The 26,192-nt window shown below is 35.7% G+C and overlaps 1 protein-coding gene across 11 annotated transcripts in view; it reads right to left on the minus strand.

Moving 5' to 3' along the window:
* MYCBP2 (MYC binding protein 2) overlaps positions 1-26,192 on the minus strand; it is a 277,195-nt gene that overhangs the window by 223,342 nt on the left and 27,661 nt on the right. For all 11 annotated transcript variants that reach the window (XM_068527032.1, XM_068527035.1, XM_068527036.1 and 8 more), the window contains exons 3-6: positions 17,798-18,013; positions 10,376-10,529; positions 6,158-6,354; positions 158-400 (exon numbers count right to left, since the gene is read on the minus strand). In XM_068527032.1, coding sequence (XP_068383133.1) covers positions 158-400; positions 6,158-6,354; positions 10,376-10,529; positions 17,798-18,013 — 810 coding nt within the window. The remainder of the gene's footprint in view (positions 1-157; positions 401-6,157; positions 6,355-10,375; positions 10,530-17,797; positions 18,014-26,192) is intronic.

Consider the following 26,192-nt stretch of genomic DNA (forward strand, 5'->3'; position numbering starts at 1 on the left):
ATGACATTTAATATGTATGTTCCATTTTGATTTTCAAAGAAATAATATTACATCAAAATTAGATGGTACTCTAAAAGTAAAGCAAGAAGCAAACAGAACACAATTCAGTATTAGACATAACTTCCACTATGATTAAGAGCTGTAAGGAATCACCTACCCTAACTGTTCCACTGTATCCAGAGCCTATTTTGTATAATCCGTCTTTGCATAACAGATAAAGAAAAAATCCATCATTCTGAAGTAGACATTGATCATCTTCATCAACAGATATTTCTTTTAATGGCCACTTGTGCATTAAAGCTGCTTTCTTAATGCCATTGCTAAACCAGTCTTGAATTTGAATTTTTCCCACCAACACTGCCTGTACACTTCTCTGTAGTGAATTTAGTATCATTGGCACCTAGTCAAGAGAAGAAAAACACAAAAAGACATTTTTAAATGTCTCAAACACAGACAAGATAAAGATATTTAATAATATATCATCATTTATAAGAAAACAATTATTCAGAATGATCATGTTTAGCTTGTCAGCAAAAAGTACCAACTAGAAAATCTGTAAGAAACAATTCTCAAGCAGGACAAAATAAAAATGTAAATCCAAAGAATATTAATTTGTATTTGTGACCAAAAACACTGAAATATGCATCTTTCTCCAAAACACCAGGCAACCAGTACTACCTGTGATTTTAAGTTTCATAAAATAAAACATACTAGATTAGTAAAAAGTATGAATACTGACATATATTTTTGGTATTAGAGTGCACTCAAGCCAAAATGATATCTTTGGTATGATATGTATATCCATTAACATACTTCATGATAATGAAGTGCAAAATTAAGTGTAAGAGAAATACGGCTGCTTCTACAGATGAAACAAAATTTCCAGTATTTCTCTTCCACTTTGCTTCTTTATTACGCCTAATACCCATTAACATCAACAATTTTCCATGATACAAAAACTTAATTGTATGAATTGTGTATTCATTCAGCATTCATTTAACCAATATTTATCAAATATCTATTGTTTGTTGTAAATGAGTCCTCAAAAGTTACCAGCATGGGGCCAACACTCGGCCACCAGAGAAAACTCCCTGCTCCTCATTTTTTGCCTCTCTTTCACTGCCCAAGGATGGCTGCCACACATCTGACCGCAGGGCAAGACCCTAGGGCACTGTACCAGCCCCAGTTCTCCAGCTGCACTGTCCAATACGGCAGCCACTAGTCACATGTGACTACTGAGCTCCTGAAATGGGGTTAGTGTGACTTGAGATGTGCTTGAAATATAAAATACACACTGCATTTTGAAAACTTAGTATTAAAAACAAGAGTATACATTTTCTTAATAATTTTATATTGATTACATGTTGAAATTATTTTCTGGATATATTGAGAAAAACCCATTATTAAAATTAACTTCATCTGTTTCTATCTTTTGAATGTGGCTAATAGAAACATTTAAATTACATATGTGGGTTACATTATATTACTGTTGGACAGTACGGTTCTAGAGGGTAGGGATTTCAGAGGGATAACTAACCCACTGTTCACAGATATATCCTCTTCCCCTTCGAGTTCTAAGGCCTCTGACCCAATCAAAATATGGAACGCTTACTTTTATAAAACTTTTATTTATGTATATGGTTGAATACTACAAATTCTCTGCCTAGAAGCAACTACGTTAAACTTAAAACTGTTTTGTCTAGAATCGATATCCTTATATGATATGTCAAAGCTTCACTTTCAATTTTTTGGGTTTCGTTTCAGATACTTTCTGTTGGGTCTGTTATGAAAGATGAATCTGCTCCCCTCTCCCCAAATCCTCAGAACTGAGCTGTACAATAATTTCTGGTTAAACCAGTAGTCAGAGGTCATTTCACTATGTCTGTGTGATCATGGTTCAGAACTGAGCCAACTGTATTACATACTACATTTCCCTTATATAACTTTTCTTTTTCTTCATCGAGTCAACAATTGCCCTATTTTTGTATGTGCTAAGTTTTTTCTATACCTACCCCTAAGTGCTCCTCATACTCCTCTCAACAGAGTCAAACACATCGTTTCTACTTTTTCCCCTTGGCAACATCCCTCAAGAGGCCCTGCTCCAGTCTAGACTAAGGACAAGGGCAGGCACAGAGGTTAAAAATGTTCCATGCCTTGCGTGTTCAAAAGCATCTTTATCTTCCCTCAAATATGACTGACAGTTGAGCTAGATATAGTGACATCATTTTCCCTCAGAACTTTGAAGGCACTGTTTGTTATTTTCTATGCCAATGCTGCTTTTGAGCAGTCCAGTGGCATTCTGCCTAATCTTTGGTACATAACCTGTCCTTGCACTCTGGAGCATTTATTGTCTCTTTGTTGTGTGTTATGATTTTGCAAAGTTATACCTGGTGCGAGTCTTTTGCCATTCATTGTGTTGGGCACTGAGGGTGTGTTCTGTCAATCTGAAAATGTGTATCTTTGGCGGACGGGAATTTTCCTCACAAAGCTCAGGTAACTTCCTCCTCTCTGCTTGAATACCTATTAGATATTGGATTTTCTGGAAGGATGCTCTAATTTTACTTCATATCACCTATTTTCTTTCTTTCTTTCTTTCTCTTTCTTTTTTCTATTGTCTGGGGACCTCTTTAACCTGAACTTCTAACCCTTCTACTGATTTTACTGCTGCTACCTTATTTTTTTAACTTGTAAAAACTCTTTGTTCTGAGTTTTTAAAAAAATACTGTTAAATGTAAATAATTTTCTCATCCCTCTTCAAAATACTAATTAGTTTTCTTAGAGCTTTTCTGTTCCCTATACTCTTTTCATCAAAGTTTCTTTTATTATTATTATTATTATTATTATTATTATTATTATTACTATTTTTACTGATTTGGGGGAGTCTGTCTTTCATGTTAGTCTAGTGATACTTGGCTGTACATTTATTTTTAAAGAGCAAGCGACTAAACAACTGATAGGAAGCTGCTGTGAATGTATAGGGTCTGAAAGATAGTGAGCTCACCTCAAAATGATCACACTAAGTTTAGCAGTTTCATTGGAGGATCTCCCATACACCACCCCCCGCCCCTGCCAAATGTCTGCATCTATACGTCTTTTCTCACTTTTTCTCCATAGAAGCACCTGCCAGTCTTCTTCCTAGAAGCTATAAGCCTCATTCCCAGTGTACTGGGAACTCAGTGAGGATTAAGAAATTTCATCATCAATACAGAGACTTTCACTTAATCTCCATCTTCAGCCTGGCTCCTCAATTCCACTCTCAACTATGCCTGGTTTCCCCCGGCCTCTCTGGCTCAATTTCTTTAGACAGCAAACCTAACTCTTAGGGGTATGAGAGAAGGACAGCTGACTGGCTGGGAAGCGTAGAGGAAAGGCTCTGGGGTTCTCGAGCTTTCATTACACAGACTTCCAATCAATTTTTAGCTCTTCCCCTCACCACCACTTTCCAGGTATTTATTACTTCCAATTCTAAATCCTATCTATAGTTTTATGTGAAAATCAACTTACTTTCTATGGGCACTAGCCTCTTGAGAAGCTTAAGCTCTCCCCAATATTTATCTTCTAAAAATGTGTCCCTTTCTTAAAAGTTTATACTTTAAAAAAATCCTTTATTATAATCATAGTGTAAACTGCAGGGATGGAGGGGAGAGCAGAAACTAAAGTGTCTTCAACATGGCTCTGTTTCTCTCATGCTTTCTAACAGGGTATTAAAGTTTTAAGAAAACCCAATGCTACAATCAGAAGTCTCAGATATACCCCTTTTCCTATCCTATTGATTTTCTCTCACCAATACTGTGGCAGGACCTAGAGAATTTATTCTGATAAACCAGACTTCCTTAAACTGAGGATTCCAAGTCATTCACCAGTTCTGGAAAATCTTAGCCATTATTTCAAATACTGCCTCTCCACAAATCTACTACTGCCTTGTGGAACTCAGGTTGTACCGATACTTTAGACTTTCTCATTCTCTATCCATGTTTCTTATTTTTCATATTTTGTCTCTCTGTGCCGCATTTTGAATAATTTCTTCCTCTTTATCTTTCAGTTCACTGCTTCTATCTTCAACTGTATTATCCACTGGTTAACTCATCCTTTAAGTTTCTAATTGTAAGTATTTGGTTTTTCATTTCCAGGAGTTCTATTTGGTTCGTTTTCTGATCTGATTACTTTTTATATCCTTATTCCTTAATAATACTTTTGATACTTAATAATAATACTTTAACTATATTGAATATATATACACATAGATTTTATATAACTATATTGAATATATATACACATAGATTTTATACTCTGTATCAAGTAATTTCAATATATATAGACTTGGCAAGATTGATTCCGCTATATTTCTTTCTACTAACTCTCAATGACGGTGCCTTTTTTCTATGTCCTTTCTGTTTGTGAGTTCAGATACAGCAGAGCTGTGTTTGTGGGAGGCCTCTGAAGTAGGGGGTTCATCCCTCCAGGACGGATTTTAGTCTCCTTCAATAAGGCACCTTACAGTACTACTACCAGCCCTACCTTACTTTAAACTCTCAGCTTAAGCTTTTTGGGACAAGATAAGTAATATGCATTTGGATCCCAAAATAATTTGAGATGTTACAGTTATACATTTTCAGACTTTTCTCCGCCCAGTCATAGCCTGGCCAAGAGAGTTTTGTGAAATGAAGTAGGTAGGTGGAATGGGGCCAAATCATGAAGAACACTATATGCCATGTTAAGACAACAGGTTTTAATATGGCGTTTGGCCTGGAGTTGGGAATGTAGTGACGGGGCAGGTCTACAGAGAACCTCGGCTGTTGGTTCAGGGGATCAAGTAGTTTTGTGCAGCCTAGTGCTTGAGCATAATATTGCAGTCAGACAGATATGCGTTCAAGTCCTGTCTCTGCTATGTGACAGCTCGCTACACTATAACTACACTAAACTCCTTCCAGCCTTCAGTATTCCACTCTTACTCATATTTTCATGCTTTAGCACATGGATACCAAGAACATTCTCTCTCCACACCACCAGTACCAACACCACCTCCCTCTGCACTGGCTAGTCTCAACTCACTGTTTAGATCTCATGTCATAACCTCTGGAATAAATCTGCATAAAAATAAATCACTGGATTCTAACATGTACATGTGTTTATGGTCACTATACTTTTAAAATTTGGCATTGATATTTGAATGTTTGTGTTTATTCTATTAAAATTTTGAAAGTATTTGTATATTTTAAGCATATATTTAAACTAAAATTTTGCTGAACCCTCAAAGCACAGCTGCAGAACAATTCGGAAATCACTGAATTAGAGGGACTTCAAAATAAGTAAGGACCATAAAAAGGGAAAAGAGGACTTGAGGCAGGACAAAAAGAGGGAAAAGAATAAGAATAGAAACCTAGAGTAAGGAGACTGCTCGTATTTGACAAGGGAAGTTCAAAATCGCTGAGTAAGTCACAGAAAATAGCCCATTTACCCCCTTTGCTGTCTTTGGCCCGCTAATAACGGGATTGAGGCATCCCTTCCATGTGTTCTGGAGGTCATCCAAGGGGCCAGAGAAAAGCACATACCAGAGACTTAAAACTGTAACTTCTTACTCAATTTCCAGAACAGTCCAAAAGAATTAAATCAAGTTTGCCTATAAGTAGGGTTATATTTCCCACTACTAACAAGGATAAGGAGCTTATTCCACAACTGCATATTAAAAGTTCAAAATGCTATAGGTGAAGCTGAAGTAGTTCAGAAACAAATCAATTCATGAAAAACTATAATCAACCAATCAAAAATACAGTAAAAATGATATATCCTTTTCTTTCAATACAGAAAAGATATTTAGAAACTATGAAGGAATTCCATACTTGAAAATTCAGGGCAAGATGGGAGGCGGGGGAAGGCAGAGAGCAAGACAATGCAATGAAAAAGGAGGCTGTAGTGCTGACACAAAGACCAGGTTAAAGATTTAAGCTTTTGCCAAATTTCACTTTATTACCTTTAATGTCACAGAGTTAAACACACGTAGCTTAGCTCAAATAGCTTAGATTATTTATATATCAACTTTGAACAGATCAAACCACTATACTGAGTGAGAAAAAGCAGACACTGCTTTGACAGAAACTGAGGTGAAATTGCAACTTGGCATCCTATCAATTTCTAAGCAGCTAGAGATATGAAATACCTGAATAGTTTGGCAAGCATGGCTGCCATTGTTGGTGAGGATAGCAGAGATGGCCTGAAGTGTCCTTCCTGTTTCTCCCCAAGAAGCCACCAGACTAAAGAGACAAGCACAGGAAAGTGCTGTCAGAGACTGTCCTGTGCTGTCATTCATTCCAGTACTTCGAACAGTGATTTCCAAAAGGAGCTGGAAGAGAGACTCTGTGGATAAAATAGAACTCAATTATATTCATTTAACATACAGAACATTATATGGTATCTGTCTGTCTGTTTATACCTTGCCTCATTATAAAAAAATATTTAAGGCAGTTACAACACTTACTTTGCATTAGTTCCTTTCTAGTTACCCTTTCCCCCCAAAAGTTAGAATATTTATATAAAAACGACCTTGGAGAATATTTAGTGAACTCCTTATTTTTGTAAATGAAAAAATGGAATCTATCCAAGATCATTTAAAAGAAACTTGCTTTGAGGCACTCACAGTATTCAAGAAGCCTATCAAGTAGTAACAGACTACTCATTGCACTTATTTTTACCGTTTAGATTGGGAAAAATACGGGCATCTTAAAATGTTAAGTGTCCAGAAAATTATGTATTCATTTGAAAAACAACAACAGAATACACAAAACATATGCAATAATTTGTTTAATATAAAATTGGCTTTATCACGAACATAACAGCAGTTCACACTTGTAATTCATTTTATACTCTAGAAAAAACCTGCAAGTCAATAGGACAGATATCCCCTTTTCATGGATAATGAAATTGAGACACAGGGAGGTTAAGAGATTTTCCCTAAATCATAAAGCCAGATAGAGGCAAAGATGGAAAAATAACACAAGAATGTTCTATGGCCATCAGAGGTCTCCACACAAAACTCCACTCAAGATTAAATCAATAAACTTCTGGGTATTTCTTACGTAGAAGGGAAGGAGGATTTGAAAATCCTTTAGAAGTGCATACTCGGAGACACAGAGAGAAAGAAAAAAACAGAGTCAGAAAAAGAGAGAAACAGAAAAATTGATAAAGGTGGAAAGAGAGAGAGGGAAAGGAGAAGGAAGGAGGAAAGCAAGAGAGAGAATTGATGTACCGTAATTCTCTGCAAACTAAAAGGCCATCTGTGTTTTATTTGTTAGCTCACAGAAACCTAGGCTTCCTCTATCTAGTCCCCATCTTCCATATCTAATCCCTAATTAAGTCCTGTCAATTTTACTTCCTAATTAATTCCTCCACTTTTTTGCATCTCATCAGCATCTCCCCAATCCATGCTATCTATCACCATCTCTTAATTAGACTACTAAAAAGTGTTCATAAATTAGCTCCTATCATACACTTTTGCACCCTTATAGCCAAAGAGAACTTTTAAACCAAAAATCTGGTTTTCTATTTAAAATCCACTCACTCCTTTAATTCCCTCCTGCTCCTCTTCCTTCTTTCCTTTCTCCCTCCCTTCTGCACTTCTCTCTATATCCTTCAGTCTTTCCTTTATGCCATCTAACCTTCCCTCTACCCTTTCATCTATCTTTCTTGTTTGTCCATCCCTCCTCTATCATTATCCTTCTGCCCATTCATCTTATAATTATTCAGCCAATATTTCCTGAATTCTTCTTGTACATCAGGAACTATTCTAGGTTGGGGTAGTACGTTGACAAAGACAAAGAATGTCCCTGCCATCAAAAAGGTTAGATTCAAATTAAAGAAAACAGTGTAAGACTATAAAGAATTTTTAAAAAACCATAAGGAGACAGTGATGTTCAATTTCTCCTAGAACAATGACCATCCTCCTTGAACTGGCCTATCAAGCTCCACATGATCTACTCCCTGCCGTTTCCATCCCCTCACTCTCCACACTCTAGTCATACAGCCTTTTTCCAGTCATTCTCCTTCCTACCTCAAAGCCTTACTGCATGCTCTCCATTCTGCCTGGAAACTTAGTTAACTCCTTCTTACTCATCCTTCAAATCTCATATGTCACATCTTCAGGGAAGCCTGTTATAAACCCCAGAACTCCCTCTTTCCCCCATGCTATTTATTCACATTTGTAATCATACCTGTGTCCAACTGTCTGATGCTAAATTCCATAATAACAGCAATAATGTTTATACTGATCACCCCTATATTATACACTCTTAGCACAGAACATAGAAGGCGCTATTACATTTAAGTGAATAATTGAGAACATATATTCTAACCTTAAACTGAACAGAAAGACAGATATAAGGGAAGGATTTTTTTTAAAAACTGGACAATCTGTAAATCAAATCCATCTGCAAAGAGAAGTCTGATGTATAATAATCATCAAGCTATCCCAACAATAAAAGAGATACAAATATACATATATTTTCATGAGTAACATGAAAAAAAACAACGTGGAAAAAGTGTAACTAATGTAATTATGATATTAAATCAAAGGAAAAAAGAGACAGATTTCAATACAAATTTTGATTTAAAGAACCAAACTACTACTTACACCTTTGTGCCAATTAAACAAAATAAAAAGTATGAAGTGTTGATAAATGCCTGAACAGAAAAATAAGTCAAAGCAGTGAAGAGATCAGAAAAGTAAGCATTGGAAGGATAGAAGAGAGACCAAAGACAGTATAGCAGCATTTGAAACTGTTAGTAAGAAAATAAAAACAAATTAATCAGGAGACCTAAGTTTTGACAGAAAGAAGACGATTAAGCTAAAGCACATATTATAATTTTAAAACCCAGTATTGAGAAGATCTATTTTGAAAAGAATAAAGGAGAGGGACTATTTATGTATAAACTGAATATAAGAGAAAGTATACAACAAATGATAGAAGACAACAAAATGGCAGAAGATCTAGAAGGAAAGCGAGGATTAGCATGTTGTTCAAAGTAAGATATAGGATATACTGTTTTAGTGGATATTTTAAATACTTCAATTATTTGCTAATTTACAAACCAGAGGTAAGGTTAACTAGCAAAATATTCTTAAATAAAATTAATTAATTTAATTAAATCTTCAATAAAATGCCATGAAGTCAAGTAGTACATCATAACAGCAATACGATCACTGGTGCTACAGTGACAATAAACAAGGTGCCTGCTTCTTAACATATGCAGCTTTATTTGGTAGTAGCATTTCATAACATGGTGGATTGGGGGGCTGTTGTTGTTTTTAAAAATCCTCAGCTTATTTTCATGGCCAGTTCTCCCCCCACCGACTAAAACAAAGCAGTAACAAAACAAATGGAACACAAAAACTAACCACAATACGTGACCAAAAAAATAACAATCTGACATGCAAATTAAAACCATGTAATTAGGTTCTCACACGTGGGTCTAACATAATCCAAATAGCCAAGTAGAGAAAAAGGACCAAACTCTAATCCAGACCGGCAGTGTGGTCCCCAGACCAGCAGCACGAGCATCAGCATTACCCAGAAACGTACTCCAAATGCAGATTCTCAGGTCCCATCCCAAATCTACTGAATCAGATACTCCACACTTAGGACCCACATATATGACGGAAACAAGCTAATGCTTGAGATTTAGAAAACTAGACTCTGTGAAGGCCCACAGTTAGCATCAGAGAAAAGCAATTAGCCTTCAAAATTAAGCTTCCATCTCTACTTCTCTTCCTTAAGAGTCCCCATCCTGCTTACAGGATTATGTGTTGAGCCTAGGTCACGGGCATGAAAGGCAGGCATTCATAAAATTCAAATGCACTTTACAAAAAGCAAACATTTTTACTTAATGGAAGTTGCTACTAATTCAAAAGCTTTATCTTTAACAAAAATAAATTTTTATTTATCATGAACACAAAAGAAATGTCCTCTCTGTTTAGAAACTAATTGTGTTGTTTTGGGTTGGTAGTATCTGTTCCCTCTTTTCCTACTTTTTTAACTCTCCAAAGTAACATGTAAAGTTAGACAAAGTCGATGTTAGCTATTTTGGCCAAAGGTTTATTAAGAATGATTTAAGTTCATAGTGACTATAAGGCTTGAGGATTTTTTCTGGGTTCCAAGAATTTATATTTTGCTTTTCCCCATCATAATAATCAGGAAATGACTGTGCATGACCTATAACTCTTAAATCATAACACCAGGGGAACACAGCAAAGTAACTTAAAATTTATACCCCTGCTGTTTCAGCATCATAAACAAACAGAGACTGAATTACAGGCTGCTGTATGTGCTCCATAAGAGAAGCTCTTTACATTTAAAGGCTTCATTCAATGTGCCTAAGCTCTTACCTAGGACCTCGGGTGGCTCTGACTGGAGGCCTTCTGGCTGCTGACCCTGAAGCACGTTAAGCAGGGCTTGGAGACTCCTGAGGCACAGGGATGGATGAGAAAATCGCGTCTCCTTGATCAATTCAAAAACTTCACAGAGTCCAACCTCAATGATCTATTTAAGATGAAAAAAAAAAAATTATACTTTATAGCATGTGAGCTAATAACACTTCTCAGGCAGTAAAATCGGTACAGCTTACTTCCACAGCAAATGAGTAATGGTACAATATTTTAAAGGCAAAAAAGTCATCACATAAGAAAGAATAAAACCCAGTGTGTTTAATTTCAAGATTTAGAAAATCGTCTCGTAACACAGAAGGTTAAAAAATAGTGGCACTACTTAAAAAGTAGTTTCAGGATAATGAAGCCATAATAAAACACCATGAAAATGGTTTAACAGTGAACTAGGTACTAGACTGCATTCACTCAGAAAAAAATAAACTATTAATTTACAAAGTTCATTTGGCTGTTCTCAAGTCAAAACGGGCACTCTTCTGTTACGTTAATTATTACCTATACCAGAAAAGAAGGCAATATGGTACATATGGTGAAAAGATTAAAAAAGGAACTTTTCATCTTAGCCTTTCCTATATGGCACAATCACCATATTATTATTTGTAGACGGTGTCCCTTATTCTTGTAGGATTTATCACAAAAAGAATTAAAGACTGCCTAGCTAAAATATCATGGCTATTTTTACTTTAATTATCTTATTCCTCATCAGGACCAAGAAAAATATAACTCAGTATCTAGCAAAAGATAGATAAATCTGTAACTAAAGACTGAGACAGCAAATGTGATGAACTCATGTAAGGAAATACCTTCAGAGGGCTGACAGAACAATAGACAATGCAATTCCATTTCTCAGTCAATGCCAACATTTTAAAAAGGAAATGTGTAAGATCTTCTCAAGAAGTGTTAAATTATTTGGAGAAGAAGTAAGTAACAGAAGAAGTTAAAACTAGATTAATTAGTAGAAATGCATCAAAGCATTATTAATTCTATTGAACGAAACAGAAGATATTCTCTCTGCTGAGATCTGTACATTAATTCATATATTACATAAACATTTTAAGTATTTACTTTGTACAACTTGCTACAGGAGATACGAGATACATTATACTAGACCTTTTCTCTAAGAGTTTATAATCTAACAGAGTAAATGAATCTTATATATAATGCTTACCCAGTCCAGACATCTTTTATAGCACTTATTATGTTATAGTGTAACTGACTATTTTTGTTTCCATTTTCCCAACTAAACTGGGATCTCCTTGTGGACACAGAGTATGTCTTAACTAATATCTCCCATGACTATCCCACTGCCTGCACATGATAGGCAGACAACAAATATTTATTTACTCTCTCAGCTGTGTGCTAAAAACCACTGCAACTTGTCCGACAAGGGTTACATCAATTGCAGGCAAGTCAGTTGCAGTTCTGACTACCATCTGCAAGGTTTCTGAAGAATACAGATATGACTGAGAAGTCAAAATAACTAATAGGATTGTCTTTAGAGAAGTTATCTAAAATCCTAGAATACTTGATTATAGCTAAGATTACAGAAGTGCTTGTATAGAGTTTCAATTAATTAAATGGAAATGAAAACTTGCCATTTCATATAGTTTATTTTCCTGAAACAGACTAGAAAATAAAAACATGCTGTCCAAGATTTCCATCTGTTTATGTCCGTACAGGAAACAAATCTGAAGTCAAAGATCTCCTGAGTACAATACAAAAGTAGGGCTCTATTCTCAGGCCAGTAGGAGACTACTCTATCCATCAGTCTTGAAGATTGCTTACTCTACCACTACCAATCATGACTTTTCATAATTCAAAGAATTCTTCACGGATGACATTTTTGGCTAGGGTTTCTTTTTATAAGTAGATTCCTATAGCAACAGAGAAAGTATTGAACCTTTCCAAAAACAGTAAGGCTACTTACTGAACATATTCCCAAGCTGTCTCGCTAATAAGTTTAAGGTATAATAACAAATGTATGACAACAGGTAACTCAGGTGGGCTGCCCAGGAGCAGAGCACTAGATGGCTTTCATGAAAAACACTCATAAAATGTTAGTCAAAACGGTCAAGACAAGGAATTACCCATCTGTCTAGGTTAACCACTGTGATTCTCGCTTGTCATCTGTGTCTTAGTTCGGTGTGGATTTGTTTTTTTAATAAGAGAGAAAACATTCATTTCCAGAACTGTGATATGTATTCAATATACAACAAAATAAAAATCAACCTCAAGTTTTCCAATCATATTTAGCTTTGAATCATTGAGCAAAGGAGCACAACATGTTGTGAATTAAGACTTTTTTCTGAGGTTTGGCTGAGAGTATTTTACTATATGTACAAACTTTGAAATTGCACTTTACACTTTGAAGCCTGTCTTATAGTCACTGAGAACACACTGTATGTCCTCCTCCCTCAATATTAGGAAGGAAGAGTACAAGGACAAAAAAAAATATAGTACTGCAAATACAATATGATTTCATTTGTGCAGAAATAAATATATTTTTAATGTGCATATACAAAAATGTTTACAGTGGGTATTATTGGTTAACAGGATTTTAGAAATAACTTCTAATGTAAAATTTTCTTTTCCTCTTTATAAAAATGTTCTCCATTTTTTCAAATTATCTACATTGATTATGCACTGCCTTTATAAATAGCAAAATAAATGATTAATAAGTTTGACTAAACTTATTAATAGAATAGTTCATTATAATAAGATAACACACTAAGCACTCAATATGTTCCACGATAAACTATAACTAACCACCAAAAACACGGTCTTCCACTTCTCTTCAGAAAATAGTCTTTTGTAAATTTACTGAATATTATCTTTATTGTTGCTTTCAAACAATTAAATCCTGAAAGCTCTCTGTTATACTTGAAGGAACACAAAACCCAAATAATTAACTGGTACAGACAGTCCAATGTCACTGTTGAGAAAAGTGAGGCAAAAACATATTTGGCCAAAAAAAAAGAAAAAAAGAGTCTTTTGAGGTTTTATTTTTCTCTCCTCGAATCACGTATTTCCAAAGGTGGCATTATTATTTCACTAACAAACAATAACATAAGCGTTTAGATACATCATATTTAGATTTAATATTAATAAACTCTTTGCCATTAGAAATTATATCTTCTATTAAAAAGTCCTAGAATCAGTTCTAAGACTTACAGAAAACATTTGAACAAGCGCAAAAGGAAACCAAAAGTAGATTTACATATTACTACAGAGTGAAGTATACTGTCTTTAAAATTTTCTTCTCTAAAGTAAACATTTGGTAGAGACATCATTTACAAATAATAAAAAATACAAATCTAGAGAGGAGTGAGAGAAGGGAGGAAGAAGAGGCAACAGCAACAGACGCAGCAGAGGAGGAGGTGGGGGGGAAGAGGAGAAGAATTCTGCTCCTCAGAAGATCCAGGTGTGAAATGTCTAACCTCCTAGCCTCTAACACACAAATTTATCTACGACTTCTACCCCCTTCTTCCCTTCTCTTCACACCCAGAGGAAAAAGTGCTCTTACAACTTTTCAAAGCTAATTTAGTTTTTAAACAATGTTCTTGATCCCACCTACTGTTCCATCTCTAACAGAATTTTGTGTCATCTTCTGTCACCACACTAACTCCCAAAACTGTATGCCTAGCTGGGACCTTTCTTTTGAACTTCAATCTTACATAGTGAGCACCGGACATCTCACAGCTACTTCACACTCAGTACAGCCAGAACTAAACTTAATCATCGTTCCAACAAAGCACTGTTTCTCCTCCAGTTCTTCCTCTTTAAGTAAATGGCATCACCACCTAGAAACTTCAGAAATATGTTTACATTCTACCTTCTCTTTCAGCCTTCATAACCAACTAATTAACAATTCCTGACAATTCTACTTCCTTAATATTTCTTTTATGCCAAACACTGCTACTACCCTAGTTGCATCCCCCATGAACACTTCAGACGACTGCAATAACTGCCTCACTGGTCCCTCTGCTCTAGTCTCCCCACCCTCTAGTGGATCTGCCTTTCCAGCACCCGAGTAACTTTAATAAAATACAAGTCTGATCACAGTCTTTTGCTTAAAATCTTTCTTATTTCCAATTTACAAGACAAAATCTGAAAATGGTTGCATGACATTTAAGGCCCATGATCCTGTTCTCTACTCTTGCCCTATTCAGCCAGTCCACTCTAGCCAAAGCTGACCGCTTGTGCTTTTGTAACGATGCCATTCTCCCTGCCTGCAGGTGCATCTTAGTCAGTGCTGCATCCTTACTCCACCGGGCTGCACTATACCTTGCACACCCCTATCAATCCTTAGGGCACTGGACATGCCTGCTAGACATAACTTTCTTTAGGGTGGGGATCGTGTCTCATCATTTTGTTCTCAGGGCCTAACAGAATGCCTGCTATAAACTGAATTTACTGAATTAAGAAGTATATAAATGAATCTGTGTACATCCACATCTTTTAACAAAATATGAGGCATGACTAGCCTCAAATAAGTTTGGATGGGAAGTATGAATCCTAAATATTACTATTAAAAAATTATGTAGCTATGAAATTTGGAGCGCTTTAGAAGATCTGGAAATCAGATAGTGAAAGGCAGTTTGAGCTGGGTAAAAACTGTTTTTGGTAAGAAAGGTATACTTTTAAGCAGGTGGGGGTAAGAAAGTACTATTTTAAATGATTACTGACCTGCAAAAAACAAAAAGCAAAAAAATCTGACAAGCAAGGTCTACATCAGAGTCAAAAACAATTTAACTAACTTTTAAAAGTCAAGAAGGGAAAACATAGAATTGTATCAAAATGATACCTTGACACAAATAAAAACTGTCTTCATTATGTGAAAGAAAAAAGAAGCAGGAGAGAAAGAAACATCCGCAAGAAAAAGGAAAGTGACAGCCACACATTCAAGGAGGAGCAAGAGAGAAACAACAAAGAAAAGGGAGGAACTGACATGAAAGAGCATCTGGAGCAGAGGCACAGAAATGGTCAAAAGGAAAAGAAAAAGTCAACATTTCTCACCTGCCCTCACGCTCCCATCACCTCAAACCCTAAAGACTTCATCTCTTCTTTTGTGCCCTGCAAATTGCTGCCTAAGACCTGAAAGTTTCACTCCCTGCCCTGCCCCCACCCATGGCATTCTGACTACCTCTGCATAAAGGCATGTGAATCTCTGATCTCACTGATTTTCTAGAGGTTTCATTTCCTTGGATATGAAGTATTTCTTAATAAATTGATGAGTTCCCTGAAAACTAATGAAATTCATTTGGACCTACACATTTTCCTGTTTGCACCTGATACTTAAAACTACAGCTATCATTTATTGAGCACACGTGCATTTATTAACTCTTTGAATCCTCACTACTACCTACGAGATAGGCATTATCCCCATTTCATAGATGACAAAACTGAGGCAGAGAGAGGTCAAACAACTTTCGCAGCATCAAACAGCTAGTATTTTTAATGGCAAGTGTTTGAACTCAGGCAGTTTGACTCTACTTCCCATATTCATCACTATACCCTGTTTCCTCACAGGTCAGTACTTGATGGAAAACTCAATATTAATTACTTGAGCTATTTGCTTTTCTTCTACTTTTCTTTTAAAGATCCCTTTTTGACTCTGCATCTTTTAACTCTGTTAATCATGCTAAAAATTCACTGTCTTAAGAATGCCTGATATTTTATTTCTTTAATACTCATTCATCCTGATGTTTTAAAACAGCCTAAGAATCAGTTGTTCTTGATTGTGCAGTATCTTTTAAATTGACTATAGTTTATTATTCAAAATCTGCATACCTGTGTGAAAGGTTTCTCTGGGTCTTTATTTTCCTTCCTAATGTTGAATCTAAGCTGAGTGATTACTATAGTACAGTGGGACTCACCCACACACAGAATGGAATTCTTGTAACAAAAGTATACTTGATTCCTTCATATCCCCATATCCTAACTTAACAACGTATTTTTCCTCAACCTCCCCTAATTAAGCAATAGAAATCAGAATTAGAGACCATGCTCTTTACCTTATATGGAAAAGATGGGCCTGTTTGTTTTAAGTTGAAGAAAGAAGCTAGTAGAGAAGGTACAGTTAAGGACACTGGAGAGAAAACGACCAAGGGGAAAAGGGTCCCAAGAGGAGATAAGGACATTTGAAGGTGGCTGATTAAGAGGCTGAGGAACTTCACAAAACCTCTACCACTCTATGAAACAGGAAGCAAGTCAACTGCTGAGAATAAGGTGAGAAGAACCTCACAGGAATGATAAAGGACAGTGGTGAACTTATGAAGAGTCACCATGAAATGTACAAAATAAATCAGATCAGGAACACAGCCTCTATCTGGCTGCTATTTCCAAGTAGTAAAGTAAGTATTTACATGATATATTATGTATGCATATAAAGAAGTTTTCAAGGCACAATTTTAAGGTATCCATTTAGTAAAAAGACAATAGACACGAATCATCTATGATAAAGGAAATCATTTCAAAATGTCTGTATTTAGAAAAAAACAAATGCATAAATCATTTATGATAAAGGTACCATTTTTAAATGTTTATATTTTTACCCATTCTTTTGTTAGAAATACTAACTACACATACTATATAGAAAAATACATATATAAAGTAACATTATAGTCTTGAAATACACTAATGCTTATATAGAACAGAGTACCTTAAGAACAGTTTGTTCTACTTCAATACATGTTTCTATAACACCAATTAGATTATATGCCTCTGGTAAATATGGGAGTGATATCAGAACAATGCAGAAGTTTTACTGGTTCATATGTAATTTTATTCCTAGGCAAAGGGAGCCAGGATAGCAAGAGTACAATTAACCTTAGACAGAAAAGGCAAAAGCTCTCAGCTCAGCTGCTGCACAACCAGGAGCATTTCTAGCTCTATTTCAAGAAAAATTAAAATGTATTACCTGTACTCAGAGGGAGGGATGTGCCCCCAGCTTTTCGTGGCTCTTGGCTTGTAGTAATTTGCACTTCCTCTTGTGCCCACCTTAACAGCAGCTCACTGGCTCAGAGTTCCACTTCCATCTGCAATGGCTCAGTGCCCGCAAGCCACCATTTCCCCTCTACTGCTTTTGTACATTTTTAACAGCCCCTGTAACACACTCCAAGCCACTGAGCTCCCTGCCTGGGCTTTCCAAGTACTCCCCACTGAGGTACCAATTATTGACTTTGTTAGCACTCCAATTATAAAGTTGCATAAAGTTTTCCTGATCTCAAACCTATTTTTACCCATAGGCTCTGTTATTTTCAGTGTGCAATTTTATTAAAAGCAAGGCATTTTAGCAATGCAAACATATGTATTAAAGCCCAAACACCTGTAGGTTATGCATCTAAGTGGATCTTAGTGACTTACCTTTGGAAGCTTGATAGGGGGCTCTTTGGATTCCTCCTCTTCATCACTATCTGATTCTCCACTCTGCACAGAGTTCTTAGATGCAGCTGCCAACGATGTTTCTTTTTTCTGCCATTCCAGAACGCAATGGCGTACATTGCAATAAATATTAAACGCCGAAGGATTGCTATGTAGTTTGATATCTGGTATGATTACTGTATTCTCCAAGTTTTCAGACTGAAATACAGGATATAATATTTCAATTTTATATTCCTTTCCATCATCATCAATTCTCATTGTTTTAAAAAAATTAAATATTAGGCAGGCTAGATGATTTGTAGAAGTCACATAGGTGACACAGCGATAACCAACCTGATAAGGGCTGGAAAGACACCAGCAAAGAACTCATCAGGACTACCCTTTTACCCCACAATAGGAAAAGAGCCAACAAAGCTTAACTGCTGGATTCAAAGGATATTCATTTGTTGCTTTTCTAAGGGACACCAGATGTACTGCAGAGTCTCAAAGGCCTACTACAAATGTTGAATTACATTTTGATTTCTTTCAAAAGTAGATATAGGGCCTTAAGCAGAAATTAGGATTAAAAAAGAAAAAAAAAAAACTAAATCCTTAACTTTAGTCAATTCTAATTTCATTCTCATTCAAATAATGGTAATGCTAAGAAAACTACAGATTATGGGCATATGCTTTCTGAAAGCTGTCTCTTAGCTATCTGTCTTAATAAGTACTACAAATCACTTGTTTGGTACTTTAAGTGTTAAAACTCAATGCTCGGGACTTCCCTGGTGGCGCAGTGGTTAAGAATCCGCCTGCCAAGGCAGGGGACACGGGTTCAATCCCTGGCCCTGGAAGATCCCACATGCTGCGGAGCAATTAAGCCCGTGCGCCACAATTACTGAAGCCCAAGTACTCTAGGGCCCGCGTGCTGCAACTACTGAAGCCCACACGCCTAGGGCCTGTGCTCCACAACAAGAGAAGCCACCACAATGAGAAGCTGTACACCGCAAAGAAGAGTAGCCCCAACTCGCTGCAGCTAGAAAAAGCCCGTGCACAGCAATGAAGACCCAACGCAGCCAAACAACCAAACAAACAAAAAACAACTAAAAACTCAATTTCTGTTTTGGTCCAGCATTTTATTCATCAGGCTCCAACCACATTTTTGAGATCAACATTTACATCATAAATATACAGAACTAGTTTAACATAGTCTACAAATGCAAATTCCAACAATTAGAGTATGTCCAAGAAGTATCCAAGATAAATAAAATGACACTTTGAGTACCAAGAACACTTAGTCTCAAAATTCTACCCTCTTCCATAAATAATTAGGAAAAAAATGGAGTACTTCTTGTTAAATCAAAGTATACTAAAGTTAACTGACATATAACATGTAAATATGTCTTCCAAAGATGTTAAAAACAAACAAATATTAATAATTCAAATCCAACAATATACTCTTAAAAAGATGATACATCATGATCAACTCAAAAACAAGGATGTACAACACTGGAAAAGCAATCCAAAATCCACACCAACAAAAGTAAGAGGAAAAAAAAATAAGACACTGCAAATAAACATGGAAGAAGCATTTGACAAAAATCAAATACCCATTCATGACAAAAGCCTAAGTAAATTAGGAACAGAAGAGAATTCCAAAACTGGATTAAGCGTACGTATGAAAAACACACAGCTAGCACAGTAAAAGATTGAATGCCTTCACCTTAGATTGCAAACAAGGGAAAGATATCTACTCTCAGCAATCAGACTCAACATTGTGCTAGATATGCTATCCAGTGCAGTAACCCAAGAAAAAGAAATAAAAGATATAGTTAGATAGAAAAAATTATCTCCTAGAAATCAAATGTGTTTATTTGTAGGAGACATAAAAAAGAATCTTAAGTCTGCAAAAAAAAGTCACTAGTAATAATGTGTGGATTTAGCAAAGTCACAGGGTACCAAATAAATCTATAAAAATGAATAATATATCTATATTCTAGGAGTAAACAATTAAAATATGTAGTTTTAAAACTAAGAGCAGTAAAGTTACAGACTGGGAGAAAATGTTTGCAAACCACGTATCTGACAAATGACTAGCATCCAGCATACATAAAGAATTCTCAAAACTCAGAGAGTAGAAAACAAACAAGCAAGCAGCCCAATTAGAAAATGGGCAAAAGACATGAACAGACATGTCACTGAAGAAGATATACAGAAGGCAGATAAGCACATGAAAAAAAGTTCAATATCATGAGCCATTAGGGAAATACAAATTAAAATAAAATGAGATTAGTACACACCTATCAGAAAGGCTAGAGTAAAAAATAGTGACACCAACAAATACTGGTGAAGATGTGGAGAAACTGGATCTCTCATACATTGCTGATGGGAATGTAAAATGATACAGAGACTAGAAAAAGTACAGCTTTTTCTTAGAAAATTAAACATGTACTTACAGTATAATCCAGCAATTGCACTCTTAGGCATTTATACCAGAGAAATGAAAACTTATGTTCATACATCAGCAGCACATGAACGTTCATAGAAGCTTTATTCAAAATAATCAAAACTGGAAACAACTCAAATGTCATGTAATGAATGAAGGGTTAAGCAAACTGTGGTATATCCATGCCATGGAATGCTTACTCAGCAATAAAAGGTGCAAACTTGGTATATGAAACAACTTGGATGTATCTCAAGGAAATTATGCTAAGTGGAAAAGAGCCAATCCCAAAAGGTTACATACTGCATGAGTCCCTTTATATAACATTCTTGAAATGAGAAATTACAGAGATGGAGAACAGATTTGTGGTTCTCAGAGGCTAGGGAGAGGGTGAGGTTTGGAGATGTGTTCGTTTATATAAAAGTAGTGCAGTGGATCCTTCTGATGGAACTGTTCTACACCTTCACTGTAGTAATGGTCACAAAGACCCACACATGATAAAACTGCATAAAACTAAATACACACAAACAAATGAGTGCATGTAAAACTGGTGAAATCTAAATAAGATCTGTAGGTTGTATCAATGTTGATTTCCTAGTAGTGATATTTACTATAGTTACGCTATACCTTACCAATGGGAGAAAATGGGTAAAGGGTACACAGGATCTCTCTGTATTATTTCCTACAACTGCATGCACATTACATTCTCAAAATTAAAACAAAATTTTTAAATAATAGCATTCACAATAACATCGAAAATATATAATTATTAGTTAAATTTAATAAAATTATGTACAATCTCTGTTCACTGAAAACCAAAATAATGTTGCTGAGAGAAATTAAAGAAGACAAATAAATGGAGAGAGAGACCATGTTCATCTATGAGAAGATTCCATATCATTAAAATGGCAATTCTTCCCCAAACCTATATTCAGTGCAATCCCAATAAAAATTCCAGAGGCTTTTTAAAAATGGAAATTTACAAGTTGATTCTAAAATTTATATATAGAAACGTAAAGAACCTAAATTAACTATAGCAGTTTTTTTTAAAAAGACCACAGTTAAAAACATATGACCTATTTCAAAACCACTGTAATGAAGACAGTACAGTACTGGTATAAAGGTAAACATATAGATTAATTAAACAAAATAAATTCCAGAAATAGGCTTAAACAAATATAGTCACCTGATTTTTTACAAAGATGTCAGGATAATTCAATGGAAAAAGATGTCTTTTTAAGAAATGATACTGGATCAACTGAATACCAACATGTGAACAAATGAACATCAATCTTTATCTCATACCATACACAAAAATTAACTTGAAATGGATCACAGACCTACATGTAACAGCTAAAACTATAGAATCTGTAGAAGAAAATACAGAAGAAAATCTATGCGACAAAGGGGTAGACAAAGACTTTGGGGTAGACAAAGACTTAACAACACATGAATCATAAAAAAAAATCAATTCGTTAAATTTATAAAACTTAAACACCTTTGCTCTTATAAAGCACTCTACAAAAACAAAAAAGGCAAACCATAGAAGAGGAGAAATTATTTGCAACACAGCTGACAAAGGACTTTGATCTAAAATATATAAAGTACTCTGAGAATTCAATAAGAAGACAATTATAAAAAGTGGAGACAAGTTGAAGAGATTTCACAATAAAAAGACATAATTGGTGAAAGGCACATCACATGATGATTATGATGCTCACAACATTAGTCATGAGAGAAAAGCACAGTAAAACAGCAGTGAGATACCCCTATATACTTATCAGAATGACTAAAATTTCTTGTAACACTCTTATAGAGTGAAAAACAGTGATATCTTTTCAGGAGTATTTTTTTTTCCTAGCATACAAACTTTGACCATAATTATTCCCTAGGAAATAATTTTAACTGCTTTAAAATCATTCATTTTCATCTATGATTCTAAATGCCCGTTTCTTTTACAAAAGAATAAAATTAATGTATTAAAAAAAAAAAGAATGACTAAAATTTGAAAAGCTAACAAGATCATGTGTTTGTAAAGATGTGAAGCAACTGGACTTCTCATACACTACTGGTGGAACAGTAAAATGGAATAATCACTTTGGAAACAGTTTTCAGTTTCTCAAAAAGCTAAACATTCATCTACTATGCCACCTGTGAAGAAGAGTTAACACTGAGTTAACACTGCTTACGCCTTGTATTTCTCCAAGGGAACCATCACTGCCTCCTGGCCAGTACTTAGGAATGTGGTCTTTAGAGTTTCCTTTATATTAGGTATCGATGATTTTGTTACATACTCCTAGAGCAACCATACCCACTGGCTTGTCCAACTGCTTTGCAGAAACATCATGACTGACGATGTGAACCCAAGTTTCACTTGCTATGGCTGGCTGCATATCAGGATGTGTCTATGTGACCAGATCCCCATAAAAGTCTCAGATCCTAAGACTCAAACGGGCTTCCCTGGACAGAAACGTTCCACACATATTCCTGCAGTTCACCAACAGAGAGAAAGTATGTCCTGTGTGCTCACACAAGGAAGGACCAGGAGGCCTAGGCCATTACTCCCTAACCACCAACACATTTATTTTTCCTGCTGTTTACTCTGTACTTTTTGTTATAATAAATCTTAGCCATTAGTATAAATTGCTTTCGAGTCTTATGAGTCCTTCTAGCAAATCATCGAAGAAAACATCACTTAATCATCCCACTCCTAGGTATTTACCCTCCCCAAAAAACAAAAACTTATACCCACACAAAGACTAGTACACAAATTGTTCATAGCTGTTTTATTTGCAAGGGACAGAAACTGGAAACAACACCAAAATGTCCATCAACAGTTGAATAGATTAACAAATTGGGATATATCCAAACAATGGGATACTAATCAGAAAAAAAAAAAGGAAAGACTATTAACATATACAACTACATCAACACAACTCAAAATCATTATGCTGAGGGAAAGAAGCCAGATACAAGAGTATACCTAGTATGATCTCATTTATATGAAATTCTAGAAAATGAAAAATAATCTATAATGACAGAAAGTATACCTGTGGTTGTGTAGAGCTAGGGCTGTAAGGAGGGATGGAATGCAGCGGAGGATGAGGAAAGCCTTGGGGATGATGGAAAATTTCTAAACCTTGATTGTATCTTTCAAAACTCACTGAATTGTACACTTTATATCCCTGTCTCAGGTTCTACTCTTAAGGAGCCTGATCTAAGACAGATACATTTGGTAGCAGGATGTTGAGGAAGTTTCCTGTGTAATGGATTTGACTTCTCTTATAAGGAAGTGAAGTCATTTGCTGGAGAGCAGAATTTATCAGAAGTTTGAGGAGAGTGGCAAAGGTCTGAAATAGCCACAGGAAAAATGGAAGAACTATCTGACTAGAAAAAACAAGAAGACAGTCTGGCTATGGATGGTCCATTTGATACTGGTAATCATGAAACTGTACTGGTATCAATAAACTCTTGTTTAACTCCTTTTAGCAGTACATGGTACTCACCTGCAGGGAAAGAGGGAAAGATGGCTGGATTTGTACAGGACTGAGTTTTGTCAGATAAATCCAACAAATGTACATGAGGGAAAGGAAGATGTGGTAGGCAGAATAATGGCATCCAAAAAATTATCTACCCCCTAATCCCTAGAACCTGAGAACATGTCACCTTACATGGCAAAAGGGAGCCTGCAGATATGATTAAATTAAGAATTTTGAGATGGGGGATTATTATGGATTATCTAGGTAGGCCCAATGTAATCCCAAGGGTCCTTATAAATGGGAGAGGGTGGCAAGATGGAAGGAAGCACAACCCAAGGAATGCAGGCAGGCTCTAGAAGCCAGACAAGGCAAGACAATGAATTCTCTTCTAGAGCCTCCAGGAAGAATACAGCCTTGCTGACACTTTGATTTTAGCCCAGTGAGATCCATTTTAGACTTCAGACTTCTAGAACCATAAGATAATTTGTATTGTTTTAAGCCACCATAAAGTTTGTGTAATTTGTTACAGCAGCCATAAAGAACTAATACAGTAGATAAAGCAAGAATTTTTCTAAAAATACTGTAGTATCTATACTGGACAAGAAGGAAAGTAAATGAAGGAGGTGGCTAATGGAGAAATAGAGGGGTCAATGACAGCAATAAAGAAGGAGATGAAGAAGTATAGCTAAATGGCATTTTAAAGATAACTTTTATAAAAAGAGAGTGGATAAAAAATATTCCAAAAATAGTAATAGAGGGCAAAGAGACTAACACCACCATTTTATGAGCAGTAAATGTTTCTTACGCATCTTTGCATCCCAAATACCGAGCACAAGGCCTGCACAGAGTCAGTGTGCAATTGAAGTCTGAGGCGTAAATGAAGTTTTTTTATATCACTCTTATCACAAGCTGCTCCTAAAAAAGCAGATATAAAACCTGAAGGCCAACAGAAGAAAGATGAATTATGAAGGGAGCAAAGCTAGCTAGAGACAGAATTTAAGTAGAAGAAAGAGCTTGACTTCCCATATCTTCCTGGATATCACATGCCACCACTTTTAGGAAAATCAACAAATGAAACCTTAAAAAGGGCTTTAAAAGATTTTCAATATTCCCATATTCCAACTCTTCACACAGCACCAAAAAGTGGAAAAGGGGCAGAAGTTGTAAATCTGAATGACTATTTACTTGTTAAAGGTTTTCACATATTAAGTATAGTAAGAATGCTTTCCACTTCCCTCTTCTGTCCCAAAAACAGTAGTAAGACGTGATACAGTGAACATATATTATTTATCTGCCCACCCAGCAACATTTCCCTTAGGGCAACCACCCCTCCCATTCCACATAGCCTGCTAATCAAGGTGCTCATCTACAGTCCATCACAAGGTTACAAACATAACTCAGCCTAACTAATCAAAGTACCCCATCTTCCAGGTCAAAGTGAATGATGCAGGTCAATCAAAAACCCTATCCAAGATTTTCTGCCACAACTAGGAGAAGAAATCGCCTTTTGCTTAAAGAAAATAAAGCTGGAGCTGCCAGCAGCCTTAGTCCTCAGCCACAGGCAATAAACCCACACTCAGAGGAAAAGAGAAGCAAGAAGATTTGATAACATTATTATAATCCCTGGGTCCAACTGATCAATTCCATCCCTTATCCTTCTATTTTTGGTTCACTACTTTAAAGTAGATTTCTCTCAGTTACAAGAGCAAAAATACTCATTAAAAAGTGCAGGAAACAATTGTCTCTAGAACTTAAATATGATATACAACCCAAACTAAGTGACTGTTTCTATAACCAAAAGTGGAGCTCTTCAGAAATCACAAGTATGATTGTTCTCTTCCTCCTGTCTAAGCTTCTTACTACTGTTCATTAGAAAAGAGATTCTTTTACAAAAAGCGGTATCTGGTCCCTGAAAATGTTTAAGAAAAACCTAGATGGATTATATAGAGAAGATATCTGCATTGGGTAGAAGAACAGATCCTTGATCTCTAAGGTACCACCTAATTCAAATATTCTCTATTGCCTTTTTTTTTGTACAGCCACCAACAGTCTAAAGAAGCTCAGAACAGTCAAAAGTCTATAGACGCACTAATTAGAATACTCTCTAATTCATAATGTATGCATAGGTATGAGACAAACCCAAATCTAAGTCCCAACTCACAAGCCAATTTTACTCAGTTTCCAGTACATGTAGTCAGAGTGAAAAAAGAGAAGAGAAATGGATATCTTCCCCCAAAGAACTGATCAAAGAAAACAAGAATAAATAATAAATAATTTTCAGCACCCAGATAATAACTTCCAGGTTGCTGGTCAAAAAAATGCCAAAAAGATGAAACTAAACAGTGTGACCAAATAATAAGGGGTTTTTAAAAATTACTTTAGCACACAGAAATAAAATGGTTTGCTAATTATACTCATACCTTATTTTTTTTATTGAGGTATAGTTGATGTACAATATTATACAAGTTTCAGGTGT

This window comes from Eschrichtius robustus, chromosome 18 (assembly GCF_028021215.1).
Source record: "Eschrichtius robustus isolate mEscRob2 chromosome 18, mEscRob2.pri, whole genome shotgun sequence".
In the NCBI taxonomy this organism is placed as follows: Eukaryota; Metazoa; Chordata; class Mammalia; order Artiodactyla; family Eschrichtiidae; genus Eschrichtius; species Eschrichtius robustus.